This window comes from Myiozetetes cayanensis, unplaced genomic scaffold, assembly GCF_022539395.1.
Source record: "Myiozetetes cayanensis isolate MyiCay16 unplaced genomic scaffold, myiCay2020 scf5-8, whole genome shotgun sequence".
NCBI lineage: Eukaryota > Metazoa > Chordata > Aves > Passeriformes > Tyrannidae > Myiozetetes > Myiozetetes cayanensis.
In genome coordinates, this window is record NW_026087742.1 from 44,663,312 (window position 1) to 44,690,642 (window position 27,331).

The 27,331-nt window shown below is 36.2% G+C and overlaps 1 protein-coding gene across 8 annotated transcripts in view; it reads left to right on the forward strand.

The window, feature by feature from the left end:
- Positions 1 to 27,331, forward strand: part of SGCG (sarcoglycan gamma) — a 109,908-nt gene that overhangs the window by 61,383 nt on the left and 21,194 nt on the right. For all 8 annotated transcript variants that reach the window (XM_050333176.1, XM_050333179.1, XM_050333177.1 and 5 more), the window contains 3 exons: positions 3,564 to 3,665; positions 7,797 to 7,884; positions 21,249 to 21,368. In XM_050333176.1, the coding sequence (XP_050189133.1) occupies positions 3,564 to 3,665; positions 7,797 to 7,884; positions 21,249 to 21,368 (310 nt within the window). The remainder of the gene's footprint in view (positions 1 to 3,563; positions 3,666 to 7,796; positions 7,885 to 21,248; positions 21,369 to 27,331) is intronic.

Sequence of the window (27,331 nt, forward strand, 5' to 3'; positions counted from 1 at the left end):
GTAGAAGGCCTTGTCTCTGTTTCTACAAGCATTTACCTGCTAGGGAACATTTTCAGATTATTAAAAAATCTTGTACTGTGGTTGAAGACATCCTGTTGCTTCAATTAGAATATGCCTAGCAGTTCTGAAATGAAAACTGGTCACACCTTTGTGAACACTAATGCTAAATTGCATCTTTGGTGCATAAGAATTTGGCAGCTGCCAGCAGTTTCCACACTAATCAACTCCTTGCAGCAATAACTAAATCTGCTTACTGTCTTACAGAGAGGCCATTTCATCCTTCTCTTCTGTACAACTGAGTCCCTGCCTCACTTGGGGCTTTGAGTAATTAGGAAATGGGAGTTGCAGCTGTAGGTACAGCACTGTGTTACAGCTCAGGGCCAGCACACTCACACAGTGACAGTCACTAGCATCAGGAAAACTGGAATCCAAATATGCTGTACATCTGCTATGTTTAATGAAGCTTTTTTTTTTCCCCTCACCCTAATCAATGTCTTGTTTTATAAGTGCATCCAAGTCCACATCTCACTGATGTTTGGACCCCTTCCTCAAGTCAATAGAAATATTTTTATTCAATTATTAGAATAGGAACAGAATCAAATCCTTGAAACTGAAAGCACAAGTTTGTTTAACACTGAGGAAGTCACAATAAATAATAATTGGCTTCTCCTAACTAGTAATATAAGAAACAGAGTGATTGTTGAGAGAACATAAGTATAACAATTGGGCTCTGTGTATTCAAGGAACTTAGCACTGAATCTCAGCGCATTTAGGTGATCATTTATCCTAAATACCTCTCTCATATTCAGTGTAACTTCAATTTGCCAAATCTAAAAGGGGAATAATGGAATTTCCCCATCTCACAGTACTGCATTACTCAGTACTTTTACAATCTTAAGATCCTCAAATATCATGGTACTGAGGACATAATAATTGTTTACAATCACAATGGTAATTTCATTGTATGAAATCCGCATTTTTTGTTGTTTGCATTTATATTGCAAAGTTTATATTAGTCATCACAGATCGTCATTTATGTATATAACCCAAGTCTAAATTTCCCTGGTTTTGTGCTTCCCAAGTGGTCAGTGAGAATTGATAATGAGGCTTTTATGCAAATATGTGAGAATGTGAGCTTTGTGTCCATGCTTAAATGAAATATCTGATGAAGAAAATGGGACGTACTGGAGGGCATACTTCTACAAAGTAATCCTGAGTGATATGACTAGATTTATTTAAAAATCTGAACTTACAGATAGCTTGAAAGTGCTAAGTTTTGTCATACAGCATATTATTCTTTATGTCAAAGACATATGTAGCATTTGTAGAATAATCATTGTTGAGAAATCTGAATCCATTAGAAAGAGGGTGCTGAGTAAATTGCATAATCTCTTTCCATGTAATTTTTTTGTCTCTACTAAAAATTTCTTCCTGCTAAAGGCAGAATAGGAGTTGCCATCAAGGAGTTTGTTAATTTTCCCCAGTCTGCTTCAGAGCAAGATTTAATTGCTACTTCTTCCTCTGCCTTCTTAAATTTCAGATTTGTCAATGTAGCTTTTTTTGTACTTACTCTATAACATATTATTTGGTTCTTTATATTCCATAAAAATATTCAATCTATCTTTAAACCCAGTAGCTAATATAATCTACTTTTACCTGATGGGAGAAAGCATGAGGTCAGACCAAATTATGAGACCCTAAATTTGGTTAATTAAAGATGTTTTTTGGCCGTAAGTCTTTAGAATGTCCTGATATTTCATGTCATATTTTTCCAAAGTGTTTGTCTTAAAACTTCTGTCTTAAAACTAAAAAGACTGTGGTTTTATGACGTTCAGGTGGTATCTGTTTTGTGTTACAGATTAGAAAAAACTGTCCATAGTCTTCAATAGAAAAACATATTTCTAAATCAGTTAGTGCTGGCTAAAATTGTCAATATGTAAACCATAGGGGGCTCATCGTGGGTATTATTTTAATTTTGCTTCATGGAATATATCAGTATATAGTGGGTACTTTTTAAAAGCTTCACAATGGTCTAGAATTTAGAAGTTGTGTTTAATTCCACTGAGAAAAGTCAGTACATTATATATTTCAAAGCAGTAAAATATTTGACCCTGAAAAACAGATTCCATAAATAGCTATTCTAAAAGCCTATTTCCTGAAACAAATCCTTGCTGAGGAAAAATTGCAGTTGTACTTCCCAGGGGAGTGAATGAATATTTCTTACCTTAGGGAATTTAAGCAAAGCTTGTTTTTCTCTGTGTCTCTTTTCAAGCCTGCTCAAAAAGAAAAATAGCTCTGGTTTTTCACTGAAGGCTGGCTTGTCATGTTATTTAGCATTACATATATATATAACACACAATCTAATAAGACAGATCATATATTTTAAAACAATTACAGTCTCTTTAAGTTATAAATTCCATCAGTGGTAAGCATATTTCATTAGATGAACAGGTTATTGATATATCATCAGTGGCTTGCTATGTATCTATTCTGCTTATGTGGAGAACAGTATGAAAACTTTTTTTTTTTTTTTTTTTTTTTTTAATTGAGCCCTCCCACTTACTCCTTGTAGTTTGAGGCAGTTATCTTGAAATATTTTCACATATGGCCAAGCTATAAAGATGCACTTTTTTGTTATGTTTTCTGTCACTTTTTATGGCAGGAAAAGGGGTGAATGCTTTACAAATGAGCTAAATACCTGTAAAATACCTTGCAGCTGAAGAAGCCTGGAAGTCCTCAGATGTACTTACTGAAGTAATTCCTCACTCATTTTCACATTATCAATAATATGATAATGATGAAAGAAAGTAAAAAGAATGACAGAAGGTATCAGCTGGAAAGCACAATTGGGCTGAAATGAGGAGGGAGTGACTAAGAGAGAATGATGAAGGTACAAAAATTAAGAAGGAGGTGATAGAGAAAAAGGTACATGATACTGTGAGAGATAGAGACTTGACCTACAATTAGAGGAGAAAATACCTAAACGAATGAATTAAAAATTAATTAAAAAGGAGGTAATTTCTGAAAAGGGGAGCAAATATAAATCCCTCTTTGCCTCTTCAGTAGGCTTAGAAGTACTACATTCTTTGTAAAATACATTATTGATAGAATAAACCTTGACATGTTAATATAAGGTTTGTTTTATGTGAGTACTATTATGTAGAAGTTTATTGTTCGTGACATTTTTAGAAGATGAGTACAAAAGCTATTTCAGCACAGCCAGTACAAATGTACTTCTTTTTAAGGTAAGGACTGTAATACTGTATCCCTGCCCACTGCCCACTCCCTCCTCCAAGAAGAAAAAAAAAAAAAAAGGAAAAAAAAGGTCACCAAGTCTAATAACTTTTTGAAACACACAATTTCTCAAAGAAAATTACTCCTGGAAGAAATAAGGAATTCTTAAAATTTTGAACGCATTACTATTTGTATCTTTATCAGTAGACTGGAGGCAGGCAGCTCTAGAATTTTTAGTTTGTGAAAAGAATTTTTAGTTTGTGAAAAGAACAGAAAAGAAATACAGTAACAGTAACAAAATATCCATAATTCTTCCCTCTTCTCCTTAGACTGGAATGGGACACCTGCGTGTTACAAAAGAAGGTCTTCGACTGGAAGGGGAGTCTGAATTCTTATTCCCTCTTTATGCCAAAGAAATCCATTCTAGAGTGGTAAGCAGATAATCTTTCAATAATGCTATTTACACACATATTTCTGCATACTTTGAGGTCAGTGCTCTGATGCTATGGCAGAATTAACATTTATCTCTTAGACATGTCATAAGCAGTAGCTCAAAAAGGATTTATAAAGGTTGTCATATAAGTAATGCCAAAATTTTAAGAGTGTGTGGAAAGATTTTCATTTAACTGAGATTATTTTAAAACACAGGCTTCTCTATGAAATTGTTTGTTTTGTTTATTCATCCACTACAGAATAGCTTCAGTATCTCTAAAATTAATGGACCCCATTGGAAAAATACAATTTCCCTAATAAATTTAGATTTTCTCACTTCTAGAACAACATTATCAAATGTATGATATCTTTATATTTTTGTGTATATAAGATCTACAAGTCTAAATAGAAAGATTTAAGATTTAATCTTGTTTACATAGACAGAAAAGTTTGTTGTTGTTGTTGTTATTGAGGTAAAAAAAAGAATAGCATAATGAAAGAAAATATAGATCAAACAGATTAACCTTAAAATGTCACCAAGAATGGGAATGTTACTAAAGATTTGTGTGTAAGTAGTAGGTTTAAAAAAACAAAAAGAGAATCTGAATTGTTTTTTAATTATCCAGGGGGACTCTGAAACTTATTGCAGTGAATTTTTTTTCAGAGGGTTATCTACTTTTGTCCAGTAAAATGAATATTTTTCAGATCTATTGACCATAATCTAAACTCTCACAATATAAAGCCTTATTTTATGAATGTTATCAGTAACCAGTGGGACATTTCATTTAATAAAATACTATTTTAGGGGCAGTAAAAGCCAAATATGGTGCTTTCATATCTTCAAACAAGAAGAAATAGCCAGTCTTCTGAACCTACAGAAAAACTGTTTGTATTGCTACAGCAAGAGAAAATGTAAATAAACATTTCAGAATGAGGTTGTTAAAATACTTGATTACTAAAATTTAAGTAATGCAAAAATATTTTACTTATATTAAGCCTTTGTTTTCCTCTCTTTCTGCAACAAGTATTTCCAGTATCAGGAACAGCTCTTAATTAAGACAGTGAAATTTCCTTACTGAATCTGTATTTCCATTCTATTTCTTATGCTATATTCTTTTCTGCTTGATAGGCAGTGGGAAAACTATTTATGTGCTTAAATGAAGCTCCCTTGAGGTTGTTTATCCAGTAAGACATGTAACTTTGTAAGACCAGCATAGCTAATACTTAAGAACTTTCTCTATTCCCAAACATCGTTATGCAACGTTAAGCTACCATTTGTGCTCTCTTAATATTCCTTTCAGCTCTTAATACATTTTGTAGAACGTAGGAAGAAAGAGGTGTGGCAGCATCTAATATGAGCTTAGCTGGGTAATGACCCATCATGATCATTAGTAGTATGCATTAATTAGAGCCTTCAGGCTACTGCTTGTCTTGGCCCACTGATAGTTCATCAGAGGTTTTCTGTTTGTTTGTTTCCTTGCTTTTTCAAATATTTAAACTCTCTAGAGGCTTAATTGCCTGTAGCTTAATCTCCTGGGTGCAATCTATATATTTATTCTCATAAAGTTACTTATTTGTTATGCCTTCTGTTTTTAAGTTTGTCTTAGAGAATTGGGCCCATCACAGCTATCATAGGAGCTTTATCCCTTTCCTTAATAGTTTTCTCCTTGAGGTCTCCTAACAGCTTTTCTCACCTAATGAGGTCTTCAAAGTGCTGAGACAATATGTAGCAGAAAATCTACTTGCTGTGTATCATCTCTGGAGCCTATTATAAGTTTATGCCTTCATTATGAGTTCAACACAGAGTTGTAGGCAACACCGTTGCATCTTTGCTAATACATTTTCAATGAAAGATAAAAGATGAGGGTTTTTTTAATGTTACTAGATTTTAATTAATGTGGCAGCTACTGATTAGAAAACAGTGTATTAGCATTTACATTTGATATTACAAATTACTAACTTGTTTTTTAAATCAACCAGTGGCAAGCAAATAAATGTAATAAAGATACCCAGATTTGGGTGTCATTTAGACATCTACTTAAAGGTGCTATATTCACCCAATCTTTGTTGACTTCTTTTTCCACTTCATACTGACTTGTTACCATTAATGTTCATTTTAACACATTGCTTAATTTTTTCCTAAGACATTCTTTTTTTTAGATTTTGTTAGCTTTCACTTTTTCCTGATACAATTTACAAAATGAGATTCATTTCTTCTGCTCACTTAGTGACTTCTTTTGAGAGAGTCTGTCTTCCTACTTGTAAAATACTGGGGTTTTGGTTTTTTAAAAAAGTGTAAGTTTGACTCTGTACTCTGTATTGCTTCTACCACTGTCATTAGATAAGTGTTTGTAATAAAATTCATCATATAAAATGTGTTCAAAATTCTGAGGTTATCTAATACTCTGAAGTATTACATTACAATGAGAACATGACTTGGGAGTTATTTTCAAGGGTTAGCCCTTCAAGGTGCCGCATAGGCTCTCTTGTCCAGGAAAAGTACCAGAAGCCACAACTGTGAAAGAGACTGATCTTTAACAATATTCCAGTAATTACAAACACATTTATCTAGCAACGAGTATCTCCTCTGAGGTCACAAGCAGGCAGCTTGCTAATACCCTCTTCATATCATGTATTCCCTGGTAATTCGGAAGCTGAGATCTGCTTAGGCATTTTTATCAGTTACTGAGTTCTTGTCCTTCAGACAAAAAGTGTGCTTTAGTGTGAAAGCACCTGTGCTGCAAAAAACTTCCTCGCATCTTTTGAAGTCTACCAGTGTATCTACAATTTGTTGATCCACATGAGCATGATCAGACCTTCTTTCCCCAGATGATTTTCAAATACTTAATGTCAGATAAAGACAGTGGCCACTATGATCCCCCTGAAAATCAGCTGCATTTAAAGATAATTCGGGTGGTAAATCAAGTAAAAAACATAAGAAGAACCCACTCTGTGCCTTCTTAACAGATTTTTAGGATACTTCTAAATGCCTCCTTCCAGGTCTCTTGCTGTGAACTGGTTTCATTACTGTCTGTATATCTAATTTGGTGGGGCACAGTGAGCAGCTAGGTCTTTCAGAACAGTTGTTCAACTGCTGTTCAAGACAAGGAGTACCTTAGGGAGGCTCCAACAGGCCTGAAGTACAGAGAGTTAGAGTGTAAGGTCTGGGAATAAGTAATGGAAATGGTACATCACCTGGGAAGAGTTCAACAAGCAGAACAACAAGCCATGAGTTAACACAATGGGATGTTTTGGCACTGGTGAAATAATTCCATTCTGGCTGCAGTCTAAGAATGACATGAAATTTTGAATTGCCTACGATAGCTCTTCTGGATTGTGGCGAAGTGTGGTTGGCATGAATGAAGATGCCAATTACACCTGCTTGGCATGCCCTGGCTTCCTTCAGTAGCACAGAATGATGGGTAGGCATGAGGCTCTGATTGTTCAGCAAATGCCCCAGATCATGTCATGATTCAGGGATGTGGACGAGAAGGTGATGCTGTTCATTGCACTCATATACTCCTGTCATCCTTCAGAGTGGCAGATTGGGAGACAATTTAATTTAGACTAACAGTCTTATTTGTACTGTCATCTATTAAAGTCAGTATTGATCTAGTCATTCTGCCACTTTCTCCATCACTCACTGTTGGAACTTCCTTGCCAGGAGAGTCAGTGCCATGTGCCAAAATTAAGCTACAGCCTGGAGATTGCATGGACCACTGAGGAAGCAGAAGGCACATGCATGTTTCTTGCCGAATTAATACAACAGTATGAATTCACAAAGTAGAATGCTCACACTCAATTAAATGGCTATCTTGTAGATAGTAGAAGATCCGGTACTTATGCATTTTTTCCGAAAGTTAAAATGTTAGCAGCCATGTTCATTGGTCCAGTAACACAGATTTTGTTCACCTGAATTATTCCCTAAAATTTTTTTCTTATTTTAAATCTGATACAGTTAAGTAATCAGAAATATCTACCCACATTATTTGATGACATTTGTGGATAGTTTTGTAGCTGCAAAGATCTTTTGGTGACTGAGTCGATATCAACACTAGACTAAATTTTGAAAATTGTTAACAACTGTAATTGTTCTGCCTAACGTAGTGTTTGCTTTCTCCGTATTTCAGGACTCATCACTGCTTCTCCAGTCTACTCACAATGTGACTGTGAATGCTCGCAATTCAAATGGAGAAGTCACAGGCAGATTAAATGTGGGTAAGTCTGAGTGACTATTCCTTGTTCACTGTTTTGGAAACACTGTAATGAATACTTGTAAAGAGCTTTGAGAATATAAAGCCTTAAATACATGATTATTTATTTCTGCTATGACCATATTTGAATAGTCCAGCTGTAACTCGGTAAGTGGCAGCAGTATATTTTTGATTTCTCATTAGTTTTTTACACATTTGAAGCACTTCTTTATTGCATAGTTATGCAAAGGTCTCTGCAAAAGTTACTTTTTTTTCTTATGTCAATAGCTATTGATAGTTGCAAATCATTTTCTAAGAAAACGCAACAAGAAAACATGACTAGAGTCTCTCTTCATTTCCTAGTATTCCAGAGACTAAAACATTTAAGCAGATGTCCTTAAAAAAATTCAAATTCAAAACTCAGAAATGTGCATCATTTATTATGTGTGATAACAGTAAAATATATTGGTTTACTGAGTGAAATCAGTAGATCTAGACAGATGTAAGTGAGAGACCTTGGCAGAAAGAATAAGCAGACCTTACTCCTTAAATCATATTTTTAAGGCAAGAATGGCAACAATGTGTGTCAGATAAAAGGGGACTTTTCATAGCTTTGTTAATATTTTTCAAGCTTTATTTGACTTTGGAGAAAAATGTAACAATTTATTAACTCATTCCTTACAAGGTTCTCAGGCAGTAAAGCATAAATTCCTGGTTATTTAACTGTAGACTAACCTCATATATTTAAATAATTTTTAAATAATTTACTAGATTGGGAGCCAGATGAGCACTGATGAGCAATGTTTCCATGCTGTTGGGAGTAGGTACCTTATGTGAAAATTCCTATTTGAAGAATCATCATTTCAATTCATTGAACATTTTGCTAGCTTCACTGTTTTCAAATGCAAGAAAAAATAATTTAAAGTGTATAAAGGAGCCTGCTATTCCCCTTAAAATATATAATCATACAATTAATCACAATTTGGCCTTTAAATGTTTCCAAATTCCTTTCTTTGTGATTCAGTCTATCATAAAGGTCTGCATGATTTCTCTTAAGAAAATGCCCCTAAATATTTATCAAAAACTGATAGTAGCAATGATATCTCATTTTGTTAATAATCAAGAATATGAAATGTACGTTTTCATATTATTAGTAAAGTTATTAAATCAGTTTGCAGTAATTAACAATTCAGTGACTATATGATCAAAACCAAAGATGTCCATGGTCAAAATTTCTGTGGCATAATACATTTACTATTAATTTCTGTCTGCTGCATACTGTTTGTGGTTGCCTATCATGGGACCACGTGTGTATCAACATTCTAGTCATATGTCGCTTGTGCCTAATGACCAGAAGTTATGAGGAGGTCCATTGGGAAGGGCAGACTACAAAGCAGATCATTGACCCCCACACTAATTTGTCCAGCCAGATCCCTGCTGAAGTCTGAGAAAGTTACAGGTGAGATCATGTCAGACAGTAGCTCAAAGGATGAATTGTTTGCCAGTGTCCAGCCTGCATCACATAAACTGTTGAGAAGGAAAGTCTGCTATAAAGATATCCATAAAAATTTCATCCTCTATTTAGTTTAGGCAGTTGTCATATGAGTGGCTCCATCTTATAATAGGTGCTTCTGCATGAAGGTGAAAAAAACTGCTCTGATTTCTGCTGAACTCAATTCAGTTGCTGTATTTGAATGTACTCATAATACACTTCAGGAACTTTGTCCCGGTGCAAATAAGGTGTCTCCGTATTTCGTGCTGGAAACATGAGATACCTTTGGCAAGTGGAAGGTGTATTGTTTATCAGGCAGTGCTTCTGCACGAACAGTTAAACTTTGTTGGGGAAAAAAATGTCAGCACTTAACAGTGGTGTAAATCAATTGCTTATTCAGACTTCAGCACCTGTAATGTAACTGAGGTCAATAAATGAGCAGCCTGAGATATTCACCCATAGTATATCTTTCCTGTTAACAAACAAAACTTCAGTGCTGGAAACAGTGTAAAGAGTGCATTTTCCTGAAAGAAGTATTTTACTTGTTGTGCCAGCCCATGTGTATAGATCTTACCTTAGGAAAATGAAACCTGGCAAAAATAACAACAAATCCCAGTCATTGGTTTGGGTTTTTCTACCCCTTCTCAGTCCTATTTAGTGTTCTTATGAGAGTGTTAACAAGGAGAAATACAGAAAGTGAGATGGAATGTGCTGCCCTAAGTAAATAGGAAGTTAAAAATATCTGTTCTATTGGGCTAGAGACATGTAGATGGAAGAAAACATATAAACTGAAGACATGATAGACAGAGAAAGGTCAACACAAATCCATGTTGTAGAATATGGACTGAGGTATTTGGGGAGGAGAGTTCTGATGGGAAATGTCTCATCAGTGACTCATTACTATCACCCATATTTAGTATTTTCCCTTCTTATTGGTAGTTTAATTCTGTTTCTCTGCTTTTTTTCACCTGTTTTTTTCTGGCTGTATCCCTGTAATGATACCTGAAAAGGCACATTGAAAACTGCTCAGAGACAGTTTTGAGTCTTTAAGCAGCAAAAGGTATTTATTAGAGAGCAACGCTGGGGGCTAGCTAACTCACGCTGGACAAAACTAGCCCAAAGTTATCAGTGTAAAGTCAGGTATTTATACAGTTTTGTGAGAGATTACATCATTTTTTACATGCATATTCATATTATTGCAACATTTCATTATAATATTCATAGCAGGCAGAGTTTGGGTGGAGTCTGGGCGGAGTTGTCCTTTTGGGGTGCTGTTTCGAGGGTCATTCCTGTTTCTTCATCTTCAAGGGGTCCCATTCCAGAAGACTTCCTCGCTTTGAACTTTTCAACTTTCTTAGTTGGCTGTCTTCCTGATGGTGAATTTTGCAAGATTTTGGATTCATGCCCCTATTTTGCCACTTATTCCTTAAGGAACCCTTCCTTATGTCTGTTTAGGTATGTGTGTTAGCATTTTTGGTGTTCTTTATTTCCTTGTGTTCTTACTTTATGTTCTTTGTGTTAAGTGTGTTAGCATTCTTTGGCCAGGTGCTATCTTCCACTTGCCTTGAATTTTGGTTCTTTTAATTCTTTTACTCAGAACATGTATTCTGAGTTAACTCCTTCAGGACCCTGCTCTGTTTCAGTAATGTGCAGTTCAGTGTATTTTGTACCTTATGATGTTTTGTAGCTCTTTAAGCTTTTCCTCAGGAAAAGCCAAATACTTAGTGTTGTCCTGCTGAAAAGTTATCTGGCTGTGCAGAGAAGCTGTAACTGGCTTAGATAATACGTGAGGAAACCCGTACAAAGGAGCAGAGTGTAGATTGGAAGACCTGCATCTCAAGTATTTTAAAAGTCTTCAGTGTGCAAAGGCAATTCAAATTCAACACTGAAGCAGGAAAGTTCTGACGACACTCGGGCTTGCTCTACAAAATTACTTAGATCAGAGGGTGAAATAGTGATTTGAGTCTGGGAAATAAAAACTACATCGAAAGAAGTGCTAAAGTGCATTTGCATTTTATTTGAAATATTTGATGTTTCACTAATCTCTCTTGACTGGCAATTCTGTTTATTAAATTCATGAATCATTAAGAGCTGGTCTTACATGCTGTCTGGTGTAGTTGGTATCATTGTAAATACATAAATGAAATATTACAAATATTAAATCACAGTAATTTTTGACTGATACATAAGTGTTGGAAGAGCAGTAAAAACTTAATACTTTAAAGAACTCTGTTAATACCTAAATATATGGTCAAATACCATCAGCTGGGGTGACAGTCTGTTAAAGTAAATACATAGCTTTATATTTTTAGCCATCCTTAGTGACTCATAAAATGCATGTATTTAAAATGCTGTTCCTTTATAAGGAGTGTGAAAAATAGATGTGTGGCTTATTTACTTCATATGCACAAGCCTTTGCTAAAGAGTTAATGTCTTCCACAATTGCCAGTATTCTGGAATTATATCTTAAAACTCTAGTCATCTTATAAATACAAGTAGTTGCAGTTGTGAAGGAGCTGTATAGATAAGTTTGGGATTGTTCTGAAGATGACAATATAATACAGATGACAATATAATACTCATAGCATTATAACAAAAATACCTTTTAACTCATGGAAACTGTGATTCAAATGATCTGTTAAAATAAGTCACTAAGATTAATTTAAATGCCCAGTCTTCAATAGAAGTAATTCACAAGAGAGTTCTGAAACAAATCATTACTTCAAGGAGTTTGTTAAATTCCTCATATGAGGATAACAAGGCACAATGTTATGTATTCCCTCCTGAATGACAGATATAATAAAAGGACATCAAACATGAGCAACCTCCAACATGACCACTCCTGTTTTAAAGTTTCTAAATGTTCCTCAGTTCACCTGCATGACATACCTCTTGCAGGAGCTATCTGGACATTAGAGATCTTTAAAAAGAATTGCTGTAGATGTTGAGTTTTGGTCTGTGTTCCAAAATACACTGCTTTCAGAAGCCTCACTGAGTGCAAATACTTTTAACTGCTTGCCAAGAAAAGAATACTGTCAAAATAATAAGGAGCTTAAATTTTAAAAAAACCATACCAACTCTATGTTTTACTCCTTTTTGACTTCAATGTCCCTCTGGATGACAAAACAACCCATTTTGTTGGAATTACTCCTTATAATCATGTAAAACTCATATATGACCAAAAAACCCAAACAAACAAAAAACCAAAACAAACAAACAAACACAAAAAAGGAAATAGGACCTTTAATTAAGGGATTGGGGGAAGTGATTGTTTTAGCAACATTTCTGGGAGAAATGGGACTTCAAAGGATGCTGCCCAACAGACAGCAAGGAAGGAATCTAAGGAAGGCATAATTATAGGAAGATATAGGATTGATAGTCATAGGGAATTAAAAAAACTGTGGAGAGAGTTGTATATAGGCAAGGCAAGGATATCTACAGAACAGATTATAATTATTTTCATTATAATAGCTCCTGTCTTTAAAATTGTTAATAAGGTCCAGGTTTCATTATCACAGCTTGCTTATCAGCCTTCTAAACTGTAATATCTAGAACTTTCTTCGGTAATCCAAGAAAGCTGTTAATTGTAATCTCCAAGATTCCTGTTCTTACTACTTCAAAGCATTTTTATTTCTAGAATGAAGAAGCACTGTAGCACCTTTGATTTATAACCTGAGCCAGAATAAAGCAACTTAATGTAAAAAGTTGTCAAACTTTTTCAATAATGAGTGATAATAAATATATTATATATAAAAGAAACATATGGACTATATAGTCAGTTATCAAATATTTAAGAGCAACACTGGTATCCAGCAGCAAATGATGTTTCACCTGTATAAACGTAGGCTTCCATATACAGCTTACCAGGAGATGAATATAATACAGTCAGCTTTTGCAGTGGTGTTCCAGTGCTGGATAATAAGGACATGAATGAAGAGCAGCACATTTTCATTTTGTCATTACTGAAAAGTAGGGCCAGTTTTTAAAGATATCTATTTTTCAAGGGTCATGTAAGGAGGCTTCAACCTACAGAAGACCCTAAATTCTACTTGTAATATATGTTTCCTGGAAAAAATTAAAACAAACAAACAAAAAACACCAAAAGAAAGAGGTTTCCAAAGTCATGCAAGACCTGTGAGAACAGATTCCAATAGAGTAGATTGCTGACCCTCCTCCTAGTTCTATCACTTACACCAAGGAATAGTAACATCAGTAGCTTCAGGTTAGGGGTTCCATTTAACGTATTTAAAGCTTGACAGAATTTATTTAGATAACTGGATTATGAAGCTGTTCTGCATTGTTAAGCATGAAATCAGCTCCACTCAGAAAGCATGGGAATATGGTGAAAGTCAAAATGTTTTATGCAGTGTGAAAACAAAATTACAGTCAATGTTCTGCCTTGAGACCATTTTCACGTCTGTAACATTAATCTGAGCAGCTGTTGCAAAGAGAGCATTTGTGCTATCCCACCCTGCTTTTTTCAAACAGGAACAACATTCTAAGGAAACAGATCAGTGCCAGTACCTAATATATTTCTTTATTAGAAGTAATTGCCGTATAGAAACTATTACTTTCCAATGTCAAATCATTTCTGGTTTTCTTATCAGCATTTTAATATTTCAAGTGATGCTATTTTTTCACCAGAGGCATAGGAAGAAGCAAACAGTGTTAAGGAAGCATGATGTTTGATATTGTTTTTACAGGCAAAACCCCGAAGCCTATTTCACAAACTTGACTTAATGACATTGTGAAATCGTTTTTTCTTCATTTTTCCATGAAGTATTTAATGAAAAACTCCATTTTTGTCCAAGTTCTTTTTTATCTTTAAGATAAAAAGAACATATTTCTTGAAAATATTTGTCTGCAGGAAGATTATTATTTGCACAACTTTATTTGCTGTCCAGCTATAAGTCCAGTTATAAGAAGGAAAGATACAACATGGGAGCAATTATTGGAAAGATAAATTTGAAACTTCATTGAAGTATTTTTGAGGTAATTCAGTCTTCCTATGATCAAGAATGTACAAGATTTTAACTGCCAATGAATCTGATCATATCAAGACATACATACTAGTTTTATTTAAAAGTAAAATTTATTTGTCAAGCAATATTTAGAGAATGATGGGTGGCTACTAAAACATCCTGCAGACTTTTTAATCTATCCTCTTTTCTGTTTTACTGTTTGAATCCATGGCAGACATGTTCCTGTTCTGTATTAAATGCATATGCTTTTAGTCTTTTTTGAGACTATTTTGTATATCACATTGCAAAGAATTAAAACTAATAGCAGAAAAAATTAAGTAATATTCAGTTAAAGCTAGCTAAGCATATCACCATGACAACTTATTTGTGAAAAAGTGATTTGGACGTTACATCTACAGTTTGATATTTAGACTCCAATGAGAAGTATTCTCTTCTGAAAAAAAGTACCACTGATGTCTAAGCACCATGAATAGTAGGGTGTTTCCCATAGCAAGATGTGCACACCCTGTCTCCAAATATGATAGTCTTTATGAAGAAATGTATGATAATGTTCACAGTCAGAAAGGCTGACTTAAGCCAGACTTAAAACATCTTCTAAGAGTTAAACAGATAGTTACTGTGAGGGTGGTGAGGCATTGAAACGGGTTGTCCAGAGAAGCTGTGGATGCCCATCCCTGGGAGTGCTCAAGGGCCAGACTGGATGGGGCTTTGTGCAACCTGGCCCAGTGAAAGGTGTCCCTGCCCATGTCAGGGGAGTTGGAACTAGACTTTTTTAATGTCCCTTCCAACCCAAACCATTCAATGATTCTCTGATAATGTGTACTACCAACTTGCTTAAGTATGACAGCATCACATTTAAGGGGAAATTTAACCTGGCCCAGGGGATTTGAATCCTATGCTGTCACTTCTCTTCTGACTGAGTCAATAAGAAAAGAACATGAATCTGCAGAGTTTGGCTCTGAAAAAAAAGGCTAATGTTTGGGAAATCATTTTTTATTCAGAAAATAACCAGTTAGTGGATACCTGTCTGTTATCAGAGAGCAATTACTTGTCTGAGTAGCTTAATTCTCCCTTTATTCCAAGGGGAGAAAATAGTTCAAAATAAGGGAAAAATGGAAAATTATTAAATATTTTATAACCTTCTCAACTTCCATAGTCTCAGTAAATTTGCATACATATCTTTGTTCCTATGGTACAGTAATCATTAGCATAAGTAATTGGATGATAATTTGAGATAATAGCTATCTCTAAAGGTGAAGATAGTTCCTGCAACTTTCTTCCTTTAAAGTAATAAGAATATTGAATTATTGGCACTGGTTAATGCTAGATGGTTTTGTAAAGGCTAAGTTAAAATAGCTGACATTTATTGTGCCTGTAATCTTTGATAGAATTTGGATAATAAAGTACGTCTAAAATCCTAGTCATTTCAACTGTAACTACTTTCAAATTCCAATGGCATTTAGTGGACAAAAAAAGGAACTAGATCCCTATCTTTTTGCAGCAGGTCTGCAGAAGACACCCCCATCCTGGTGGACTGTTTGAACATGTATCTGCAGTGTACCCTTGTGGCAGCGAAGACTAATTGCACACTGTGCTACATCATTCCACACCTGGGAGACCGGGTCTGGAATACTATTAAGCCCTCTCCGGTATGGTAGAGCTGTGAGCCAACTGAGGAGACACACACAGGGTGCTCTTAAGATGGTCAGGGAGTGAAAGCACATGAAGTTTAAGAGTCTGAAGAAGTTGTGTTTGTTTAACCTTCAAGAAAAGAAAGCTTCAAGGGGGCTTCTAAGGAGGGCTAGAGACAAAGTGAATCATAAAATCATTAATGTTGGAAAAGGCCTTCGTAATCAAGTCCAAACTTCAACCAAATACCACCATGCCAACTGAAACATATCACACAGTGCCACATCTACTCATTTTTTGAACACTTTTTTGAACCCACTTTCCTGGGTAGCCTGTTCCAACGCTTAACCACTCTTTTAGTGAAGACGTTTTTTGTAATATCAAACCTGAACCTCCCTTGGTGCAACTTGAGGCTATTTCCCCTTGTTCTATTGCTAGTAGGAATTCAGATTCTTCTTGGGGTGCACAGCAAAAGGGCAAAAGTGATAATGGTCATGGGTTGCAGGGAGGCAAAATGCAACTGGATAGATGGGTGGGGGGAAGTACCACTTTTGGAATGGATAACCATGGGAATAGGTAGTCCAGGGAGGCTGTTAAATTCCCTTCCTCAGAGGTATGAAAATTTTACCTGGATAAGACCCTGAGAACCTTTATCTAACTTCCAAGCATGCTGACCTTGATGTGATTAGTAGGTGAGACCAGGTGACTTCCAGAGGTTACCTCTGGCTTGCATTCTTCTGTGGTTCCATCTTGCCCAACCTTCAGCTCTGAAAGGGCTCATGTTGCCTACAGACCCCATATCAGACTTTCTAGTCTGATGTAGAAGTCCTAGATGCACTAGGACATCAAAAATAAGCTGAAGGCCAGGCAGAAGTATGTAAATGCACCAGAGAGTTATGTTGTCAACTCAGTCATGCCCCACATGTTTAACTGATCCTCTCACATTGTCCTGTGCCCAGATCCCATACGTATGCTTAGAATACTCCTGAATCACAGTTCGGGAGTTGACCTTATGATAAATAAGCTCATGGCTTTCTTTTTTTTTTTTTTTTTAAAAAAAAGGAGGAAAAAGAACATCCATTATACTGATGACAGAGTCGTTAAAGTATTTGCTCAGGAATGAGGGACTCATGTTAGCTGTTCTTTCTTCATACAGGGTTTCAAATTATCATGCCTCACCTCCTTTAGTACTTTCCTTTTCACCTTATCTGTCTGAGGACTGTGTGTTTCACCTTTTCTTGTTGAAGTTACTATCATACAACAAATTCTGTGTTCATTAAGCCTGAGAAAAAAGGTGACACCATAGCATTTTTGTCAAGTTATTGTGTGAGAAACGTGATCTCCTGTTCCTACTGTCGTTTCTACATGCCCGTTTTGCAGTGAAATATTTCATGAGTTTCTTGGTTTTATATTTAAAAAGAACATTCTATATGGCTAATACCTAGATGGATAAAGACATTGCATTAGCTAAATCACTCTGAGAGTGGAAAGTGCTATCACCTACATACCTAACACTAGCTGGATCGCTACTGTCTGCATGATCAGTGTCTAACCATCATGGAGAACCAATTTTTTAAGATCTCTAGACTTCTGTTCAATCACAGAGAACAACAAAGTTTAGGCAACACTGACAGTAAGGAATTCTTATTTTGTTCTGAGGGGACATCATTGTTTCATTTATCCATTGCATAAAAGGAGAACTGAGAGAAAAAGAGGGAACAAGAGCAGCAAATGTTCTATTGATGTATTACAGTTGTTATTCAAGGCAATGAGAGACGTATGATATGGACATAAAATGTATACATGCAACATGCTGCGTATTTTCTGTAATAATGCATTTGTTCTAGTGAAATACCAATACTAATGAAATATTCACATACCATTCCATATGAAAATATGACTAATTTTATCTTTCTGAAACTAATGACTTTACATTTATTAGTATTGTATTGTATTACTCGTGGAATGAGAACTGACTCTGTAGGAGTGTTACATTTTTAATAAACTTTTAATGAGATCTTATTTTAAGGTGCTTTAATAAAAATTAGCTAAAAAATTAAATTGTATAGGAATACCCCAAGGTCCTCAGGATTCAACACTTCAATGATTCTAGGTTGTAGGAGAAGAGCAAAGCATACAAAATAGCTGACAGCCATAGGTTATCAGAAATGATGGGTAACAAGAGAGAATAAGAAAATAAAAGACCCAAACAAATAAATCCAGTGTTGGAAAGCCTTGTCTTCTGAAAGTTCTAAAGACACGTTAGAAGTATACTTATATTTATATATTAAAGTAGTATTTGGCAGAACTAACTGTATTTGAGGAGTCTGCCTACTGGTAACATGTAGGCAGGCTCTTCAAAGCTCAGACTCTCCAAATTTCATTGCTATTAAGCATTTGTGAATATGTATTTTATGGCAGGCCCCATTTTTTATAGAAGATCCTTTTCAGTCTTGTACATCTATATTTGTATTGGCTTGGAATTCAAAGGTTGGGTAGCAGTAGAAGGCAGTTTATTTAAATGCTTTTCAACTGAAATGGACTCAGTAAATAAAAGAACTTCCTTCCCTAGAAAACCCTTAGAGGAGTCAAGAGTGAGGAGGAAAAATGGAAAGGAAGACCATTTAGCAGTATGTCAGTTGTTTTTGCAAGACCCATCTGTCAGTAAGTGGAAAATTAATACTCTTCTATAACCTGCTTTCAGTCAGGTTGAATTTTTAATTGTGGGATTTTATCAATAAATATGATTATATAGTATTAGTTGACTTATATGTAGTTAATATACTAGGATGGCAATCAAAACACATGTAGGCATTAGGAGATTAAAGTTTCAGATACTGAATTTGGCTGCTGTTTATGAGTTGAAAATTAACCTCACTGGGATCACAATACTATTAGTCTTATTGCAATATAACTAGTGTATGTGTATTGTGGAATACAACTAAGAGAAATTAATGGCTACTTTTCATTACATAAATTTATTCCCATTTGTGTAAAAGCCTATTATTCCTTTTTGAAACTTGTTCCACATATACTGAGACGTCTAATCTCTAGCATGAATAAAACATACACTTGAATTTTGTTTACCCTACTACCCCCTCTAAAGATATAAAATACATCAATTATTATCCATACTATTCTCTGATAATGAAGATTGTCTATAGGGCAGTCATTGTCCCACTTTACGGGGACATTTTTGTTGAGAAAACTGTGGACCTGAAGATTCTTGTTAAAAATTTATTGAAGTGTGCAAGGTCCAGAGATCAAATGGGAGAGAAATCTGGATGGAAATCCAGCACGGGCAAGGCCATGAGTTGTAGTTTCAAAGAGAGACAAGTTAAGGCTCCTTTGGAAAGTATGTAATGTTCAGTGAGTGCTCTCAGTGCTTGCAGAGTTTTTCCTTTATTAAATCTGGCTCTAAAAATCATGGGATTAGATGAACGAGAAGGATGAGGAACCAGCCCCTGCAACACCAGTAAAGTTGGTAATATTCAGTTTATTCAGGCCTTTGATCTGTTTGAATACAGAAAGATCTGGCTACACTACATAAATAGACGGTTTTGTTACTGTTGCTGGGCACAAACAGGAACAATCATAAAATCATAGAATGGCCTGCCTTGGAAGGGACCTTAAATAAAATACCTTAACCAAGATTTTCTAGGAAGGCATTGACAAGATTGCCTCACTTACCCAGAACTTCTTCTTTACTGTAAAAAAAAAAATACTGTTTAATACCTTTTCACTGAACAAAGATATTTTCTGATATCACTTTTTGCAGAAATTAAGTCATGTGCTTCATAGTAACTTCAGGGAAGAGCTAAAGTGAGGTCTGCAAGGCTGTACCTGGGTGCACATGTGCAACAGAGCTTAACATAACACAGAGTTCATCCCTCTATCCTGACCATTTTCAAGTAGAATCAATATTGGAGTTTACACCTTAAAATTATTGCCCTGGTTTAGGACATTTTGGTTTCTATAACCGTTTCTGTGCTTGATGGGCTACTGAAAGCAATTACTTTGCATCTACTGAAACAATAAGGAATTTTTTGGAACCTTATGGTATGCATCTGTTGTACCAGCTACCATGCAGATTTTGTGAAATACCTGCATGTTCTTCTTAGCACTATCAATCATCTGTCACCTAATGCCATTTTCACAGAATCAGAGAATATTCTGAGTTGGAAGCGACTCACAAGGATCATCGTGTCCAACTCCTAAGTGAATGGTCCATATGGGGATCAAACCCATGACCTTCCATTATTAGCACCATGTTCTAAACAACAGAGCTAATTTAACATAAGGTCTAACAAAAAGAAAAATTCCCATGCTTTTTGAGAATTACTGCCTGGAATATATTTAACACTTAGAGGAGTAGACATGGTAAGACAGGTTCTTAATGGGAAGGAAGCAGTTCAATGCTTCTTGGTCACATGGATAGTCTGTGAAATACCATTATTAAAAGTTGCTGAAAAAGGAGTCTCAACTGCTTTGACCATTCTCTGTAGTTTTAATTCTGAACATAGATTTAGATGACAACTCCATGAAATAGATATTCAAACTTATGTGGTGTGAATTGATAGGGTTGTAAGAAAAGGAAATATAAAGGGTTTGATTTTTATCCACTTACCAAGCCAACACTGTAAAACATGATCTTTTAGTGAATTTAGGATCTGGAAATATGCAGATTCTCTTGTGCACAATTATTTTAACTCTTGGAGTACCAGAATCAATTGCAAATGTTCTCATCGTTTCTTGAAACTCTTTTAAGAACATAATAAGTATCTTTTGCTAGATATGTGTAGCTAAACTGACATTTGTTTTGAAGAGCTGAGGGTCTTGTTCTTACATGAGATGTTTGTAATTTTAAAGCATTTGAACCTCCCTAATCAAAAGGGATGATGCTGCAAAGACTTTGATAATTTGTTTTTATGTTTCAGAAAAAAGAAAAATATGCTAGACTCATACTGATCAAAGCAGTTTCAACACCAAGAACATGAATGTTTGTCTTGATCAATTCGTGAGGGATTTCCTAAATTCCCTGGAAACCCAACTATAAAGCATGACTCCAGGCACAGTTTGAACAACAAGTTAGCTCATGTAAATAGACTAATCCAATTTCAGTACTTAAAAGGCTACTATACTTAGAATATCTGGGTGCTTCATGATCTTTAGTGTACTGGAATGAGTCACTAAATTATTAAGACACCAATTAAAATTATTAACAATTTATATAGAAAATTGAAGAAAGATGATGTCATTATTCCATTATTCTACTGTGCTTTGCAGGTCCTAAAATGGTAGAATTCCACGGTCAGCAATTTCAGATCAACTCAAAGGATGGAAAGCCACTTTTTACAGTGGATGAAAATGAGGTTGTAATTGGCACAGATAAGCTTCGAGTCACAGGTTTGTAACCATTTAAGAAATGCTCAAATAATACCCATAAGAAAAGCACAATAGAAATGGCATTTTTAAATCCATCATTATGTGTGAACACAAGTTCTAATTTTACCTCTTTAAGAAATAGAAATATGAAGATATTCTGACCTTTTCCAATTAATAATCAGTAAGAAATTTTAACAACAAAATAATATATATTAAAAAATATGTAAATATGTCTGTGTTTATTTAATTTTAAAACCATTAGTGATTGGAACTGTACTGATGCATCTTTTTCTGAAGTATTTAATGTTTCTATTGCACACTGTTTGAGGCTGAAAAATTCTCGATATTCTAGTCTGAGCTGTAATGAGTTAGATTTATGAAAACTTTGGGATCTGTCTGGTATTTTTATATGGTTTTATCTTGCAAAGTGAAAGCCACTGTATTTCTGCTCTGTGTGTAACATATATCACAGAATCATCCAGGTTGGAAAAGACCTCTGAGATTATAGAGCCCAACCCATGACCCAACACCACCCTGTCAACTAGACCATGCTTAGTGCCACATCCAGTCTCTTCTTAAATACCTCCAGGGACAGTGACTCCACCACCTCTCATGGGCAACCCATTCCAATGGGCCTCTCTGTGTAAAGAATTTCTTTCTAATGTCTAACCTAAACCTCCCCTGGCACAGCTTAAGAATGTGTCCTCTTGTCCTACTGCTGGTTGCTTTGGAGAAGAGACCAACGCCCACCTGGCTACAACCTCCTTTCAGGTAGTTGTAGAGAGTGATGAGGTCTCCCCTGAGCCTCCTCTTCTCCAGGCTAAACAACCCCAGCTCCTTCAGCCACTCCTCATAGAGCCTGTGCTCCAGTCCCTTCACCAGCCTGGTTGCTCTTCACTGGGCACTCTCCAGCACCTCAGTGTCCTTCCTGAACTGAGGGGCCCAGAGCTGGACACAACACTCAAGGTGTGGCCTAACTAGTGCCAAGCACAGCGGAAGGATCACTTCCCTGCTCCTGCTGGCCACACTGTTCCTGATACAGGCCAGGATGCCATTGGCCTTCTTGGCCACCTGGGCACACTGCTGGCTCATGTTCAGCTTCCTGTCAATCAGCACCCCCAGGTCCCTTTCTGCCTGGCTGCTCTCCAGCCACTCTGTCCCCAGCCTGTAGTGCTGCAGGGGGTTGTTGTGGCCAAAGTGCAGGACCCGGCACTTGGCCTTGTTGAACCTCATCCTGTTGGAGTCAGCCCAAGTCTCCAACCTATCCAGGTCTCTCTCCAGAGCCCTCCTGCCTTCCAGCAGGTCGACACTCCCTCCCAACTTGGTATCGTCTGCAAATTTGCTAATGATGGACTCAATCCCCTCATCTAAATCATCAATAAAGATGTTAAACAGGACTGGCTCCAACACTGATCCCTGGGGGACACCACTAGTGACCGGCCGCCAGCTGGATGCAGCCCCGTTCACCAGCACTCTCTGGGCCTGGCCCTCCAGCTCTTAATCCAGCAGAGAGGCCACCTGTCCAAGCCATGGGTTGCAGCTTTTCCAGGAGTATATTATGGGAGACAGTGTCAAAGGCTTTGCTGAAGACCACAGCCTTAGACAGAACCCATAGACACATCCACAACCTTCCCCTCATCCACCAGGGCAGGTCACCTGGTCATAAAGGAGATCAGGTTGGTCAGACAGGACCTGCCCCTCCTAAACCCGTGCTGGCTGGCTCTGATCCCTTGTTCATCCTGTAGGTGCTGTGTGATTGCACTCAGGAGGATCTGCTCCATAACCTTGCCAGGCACTGAGGTCAGGCTGACAAGCCTGTAATTTTGCAGGTCTTCCTTGCAGCCCTTCTTGTGGATGGCTGTCACATTAGTCAGCTTCCAATCATCTGGGACCTCCCCGGTGAGCCAGGACTGTTGGTAAATGATAGAGAGCAGCTTGGAGAGCTCTTCTGCCAGTTCTGTCACCCTGGGATGCATCCCATCTGGTCCCATAGACTTGTGAGGATCCAAGTGGCTCAGCAAATCACTAACTTCTTCCTCCTGGAGAACAGGAGGTCTATTTGGCTCCCCACTACTGTCTACCAGCTCAGGAAGCCAGGAGGACAACCTGTCTTCTTGTTGAAAACGGAGACAAAGAAGCCTTATTCTTGTGTTTGGTAACTATGTTCCCCTCTGTGTCCAACAAAGAATGGAGGTTTTCCTTGCCCCTCCTTTTGCTATTGTTGTATTTATAAAAACTCTTCTTGTTGTCCTTAACAGAAGTGGCCAGATTAAGTTCAAAGGCCAGATTAAGTTCACAGGATAATATTTGTAGTATATTTTAAATGTCATTTGTGAAAAGACAAGTTTTTCTTAGTCTGTTTCTGCAAATCACTAAAGTACTCATTTACAAAGTAATACATCAGAGTTATCACATGACAAGCTATTTCCTTTCATATGACCTGATAAATTCAACCTTCATTTTCTAGGTGTAAGGTTGCATTAAAATAGATCAAGGTGTGATTTCTCTTTAAGCAGAAGAGTCCATCAAAAGAAATATTAAAATTATTCTGTAACTTGTTTTCAAATATATTTTTAATATTTTTATCAGATTGCAACTATCATGTTTGACTTTTGCTAATTATTGTTCCTCTGAAATCTTGAGGTCTTAATTTTAATGAATAGATTCATATTATTTCACTGTGCAAAACTATAAATATGGTAGTAACTACATGATTAGTGTTTCAAAGCCAAAGTTAAGTTATAATAACTGTGTTAATAAATTTTGTTTACGCCTGAGGGTCTTATCTTAGGTTTTTCTACTTTTTAACCTAATTGAAATTACAACTTTGTTTAACCAGGAAACCATATCAAATAATTATTGTTTGCCCAAGGGATGCTAAACTTTAATAGAAAAGCATGTTTAACAAAGATATGAAAAACTGCATAATTGTTAACTGATTTGGAAAAGGTCTATCTGCTCAAAGTAAAAATCATTCATGTACGAGCTAGAGCATGTATTCTGACTCATCCAACATAAATCTTTACACTGCATTGATAATTATTTACTTCAGCAGATATTGAAGAAAGACACATTGCCTGTTTCTTTTTTTCACTGTAGTACAATTCAAAAGCAAATACATAAAGTCAGTGAGGTTATTTCAGTGTAAAATTATTATAAGTGAGAGGAGATTCATGCCTACTTTCCTTCAAATTAATTTATTAAAATTGTGATTTAAATGATACTATTAGCATGAAGGATAAATTATTGTGATTTAAATTGTACTATTAGCATGAAGGATACATTAATAGTACTTTGCATACTGAGATAGTTTTAAAACATTTTAGATAGAGAACAAGATCAATGTGAAATAAATTTTGAAAAGTTCATACCATAAGAAACAGATGACCCTGGGCTTAAAACACACAAAGAATATTTTGCAGGTTTTTATGTACAGTATAGTGAACTATTTGATTTTATTTCTCCTTATGTGAATTAGGGAAAACGCAGTAAAATTTATAAGAAAACCTAACAGTTTTCAACTAAAATATAATATAGCAGAGAGCAATTGTCTATTATTTATGATATTTGAGGACAAAGGAAAAAGTCTAAGAATAAGCTAATCCAATCCAACACTCTAAGAATTGCCATTTTTCTACAGTTTGGTGTATTTCACACTATTTCAGCCAGACATTTTCTGGCACATGGGGTAGAATAAAATAGCAACAGACTCTCTCTGTTCTAAGAAGAGCAAACGCCTGGGGAAAGCCATGACCAGCAAAGTGCCACTGATACCCCACAGGGTCACTGACTGGTCTTGGATGCTCAAGTTCAAATGGCTGAATTGAACCTCCAGTCCACAGCCAATGCATTCTGGAGCATGAAGAAGACACCTAGACCTGCCACATGGAGAGCTCTTGTGCCGACCAAATGTCTGCTGCTAGGGTGAGCTTAACAGCTCCCTCATCTCCATGAAATACCATGGATAATGGCTGAGTTCACATGCTAAAACATTAGCATCCAGCTGTGTGTGAAACATCTTAGCGTGTGTGAGACACCACATGATATCTCTGTATCTACAAGAGATGCTTCTTTTGATCGTGGCAGCTGGAGGATGTACAAGAGTATTTTAGATGACAGTAAGTAAATATGATTAGGCAACTAAATTCTTAAATGTAAGTGTATGAAACTAAAGCTCAGCTTAACCCTTCATGACAACTACTGCTACCTGAAAGAGCACGTACTCCAATTACATCCTCTTTAAAATTATGTCAGAAATCACCTGCATGTTTTGCAGACATTTATTATGTTGCTACAGAGGTACTGAACATCAGCATTTTGTTCTGGTAGGGTTTTATATATCCAGTTGGCATTGGTGACAGTAAAACCCACTTCATAACAGTTTATTGACTGGCAAAGAGCTGATTGCTTTATAACTAGCAATGATGTCATGGCAGACTCATAGAAACAGAATGGCTAAGGTTAGAAAAGACCTCTAAGATCATCAAGTTCAACCAACTGCTGTGTTCAGCACTAAACCATGTCCCCACATCTACTTTTTTTTTTCTTGAAGGAAAGCTGGCAGGGCAGAGGGGATCAGTATTTTAAGGAGAAGCATACTGTATCACCCTCTGCTTCTTTGTCATTTAGAAACATCTCCTAAAGTATTGTCTGAGTGTTGTCTGTGATTTTCTAGTGCTCTGTTCTATGCAAAGATTTTCTGTTTGCCTACCTAATGCTGAAGTGCAATGTGAGGATGTGTGTTTGATTTTAACACTTCGGCTCAGAAGGTAAGTAGGAGACAATCTGAGAGTATGAATAAACATTTTGTTAGACTTTGAGAAGGAAAATTTTTCTTGCTTGATAGGGTGCTTGGGAAGTTAATGAATCTTGTTGGCTTCAATCCTCTCATTGAGAAAATTAATATCTTGTTCTTGTGTATTTTAGGATTAAATTGCATTATATTAATAAGCAGTAGCCTATAAAATAGTAAATATCGTAATATTCATATAATAATTAATGTTCTTTCTTTACAGTTTAAAAGATAAAGTAGGAAATGAAGACAAGAAATCAATTTAGGGCATTCCATAATAATATTGTCCTGAGGGTTTTTTTGTTAGTCTCATACTGTTCAAACTTAAGAAGTTTTTTTCACATAAACGCAAGGGTTCATTCTTGCTTAGAGGTGATAGCTCTAGAATATGGAAGTAAGCCTTTTCATTCCATCTTACACCACCTGATGTCTCCCCCCAGAGCATTAACATGGATGTTTCCTGTTGACTTTCTTCCATTATCCCCTATTTCCATGAAAGTGATACTACCTCCATTACCACTTGCCTGTCTTTATAGAACCATAGAATCATAGTATCATGTAGGCTGTAAAAGACCTTTAAGATCAAGTCTAACCATTAACCAGCAATGCCAAGTCCACCACTAAGTTGTGTCCCCAAGAGCCACATTTACACTTTTAACAGATCAACATACCCCTGCAAAATATCTCAGTTGTACCAAATCAGCATTTTCTGATAAACATTTTTAATTCCTTAAGGTGTAGGGTGTTTTTTCATCTTCTTCAACATGTAAGGTTGCCACATTGTAACACCCACCAGCACAAATACAAGAATAGGAGAATAATTGACTATGTCCATCAAGACATTAGGTTCTATGATGCAGAATAATCTATTTAAATTGAGGAGGAGGATATCAACAGCTGATGCTTCCTCGAAGTGGTGGAGTGATTTAATATGGTAATTCTCATGACTTGTGTACATCTCTTCCATCCAAGCTAAGGAGATTTCATTCTCTCATGCTTCCTTAGGACATCCTGAGAATTTTCCCCCAGCACTCATGAAGTGACAGTCTTCCTCTCAGTTGTCTCAGCAATGTATTTATTTTTAATGGTTTTTCTTGATTTCACTTCTTTTCCTTTTGCTGTGTTCTCTGTAGTTCCCCCAAACATTTTTAATTCTCTTTTTCTACTACATTAGAGACAATCTAATAACACA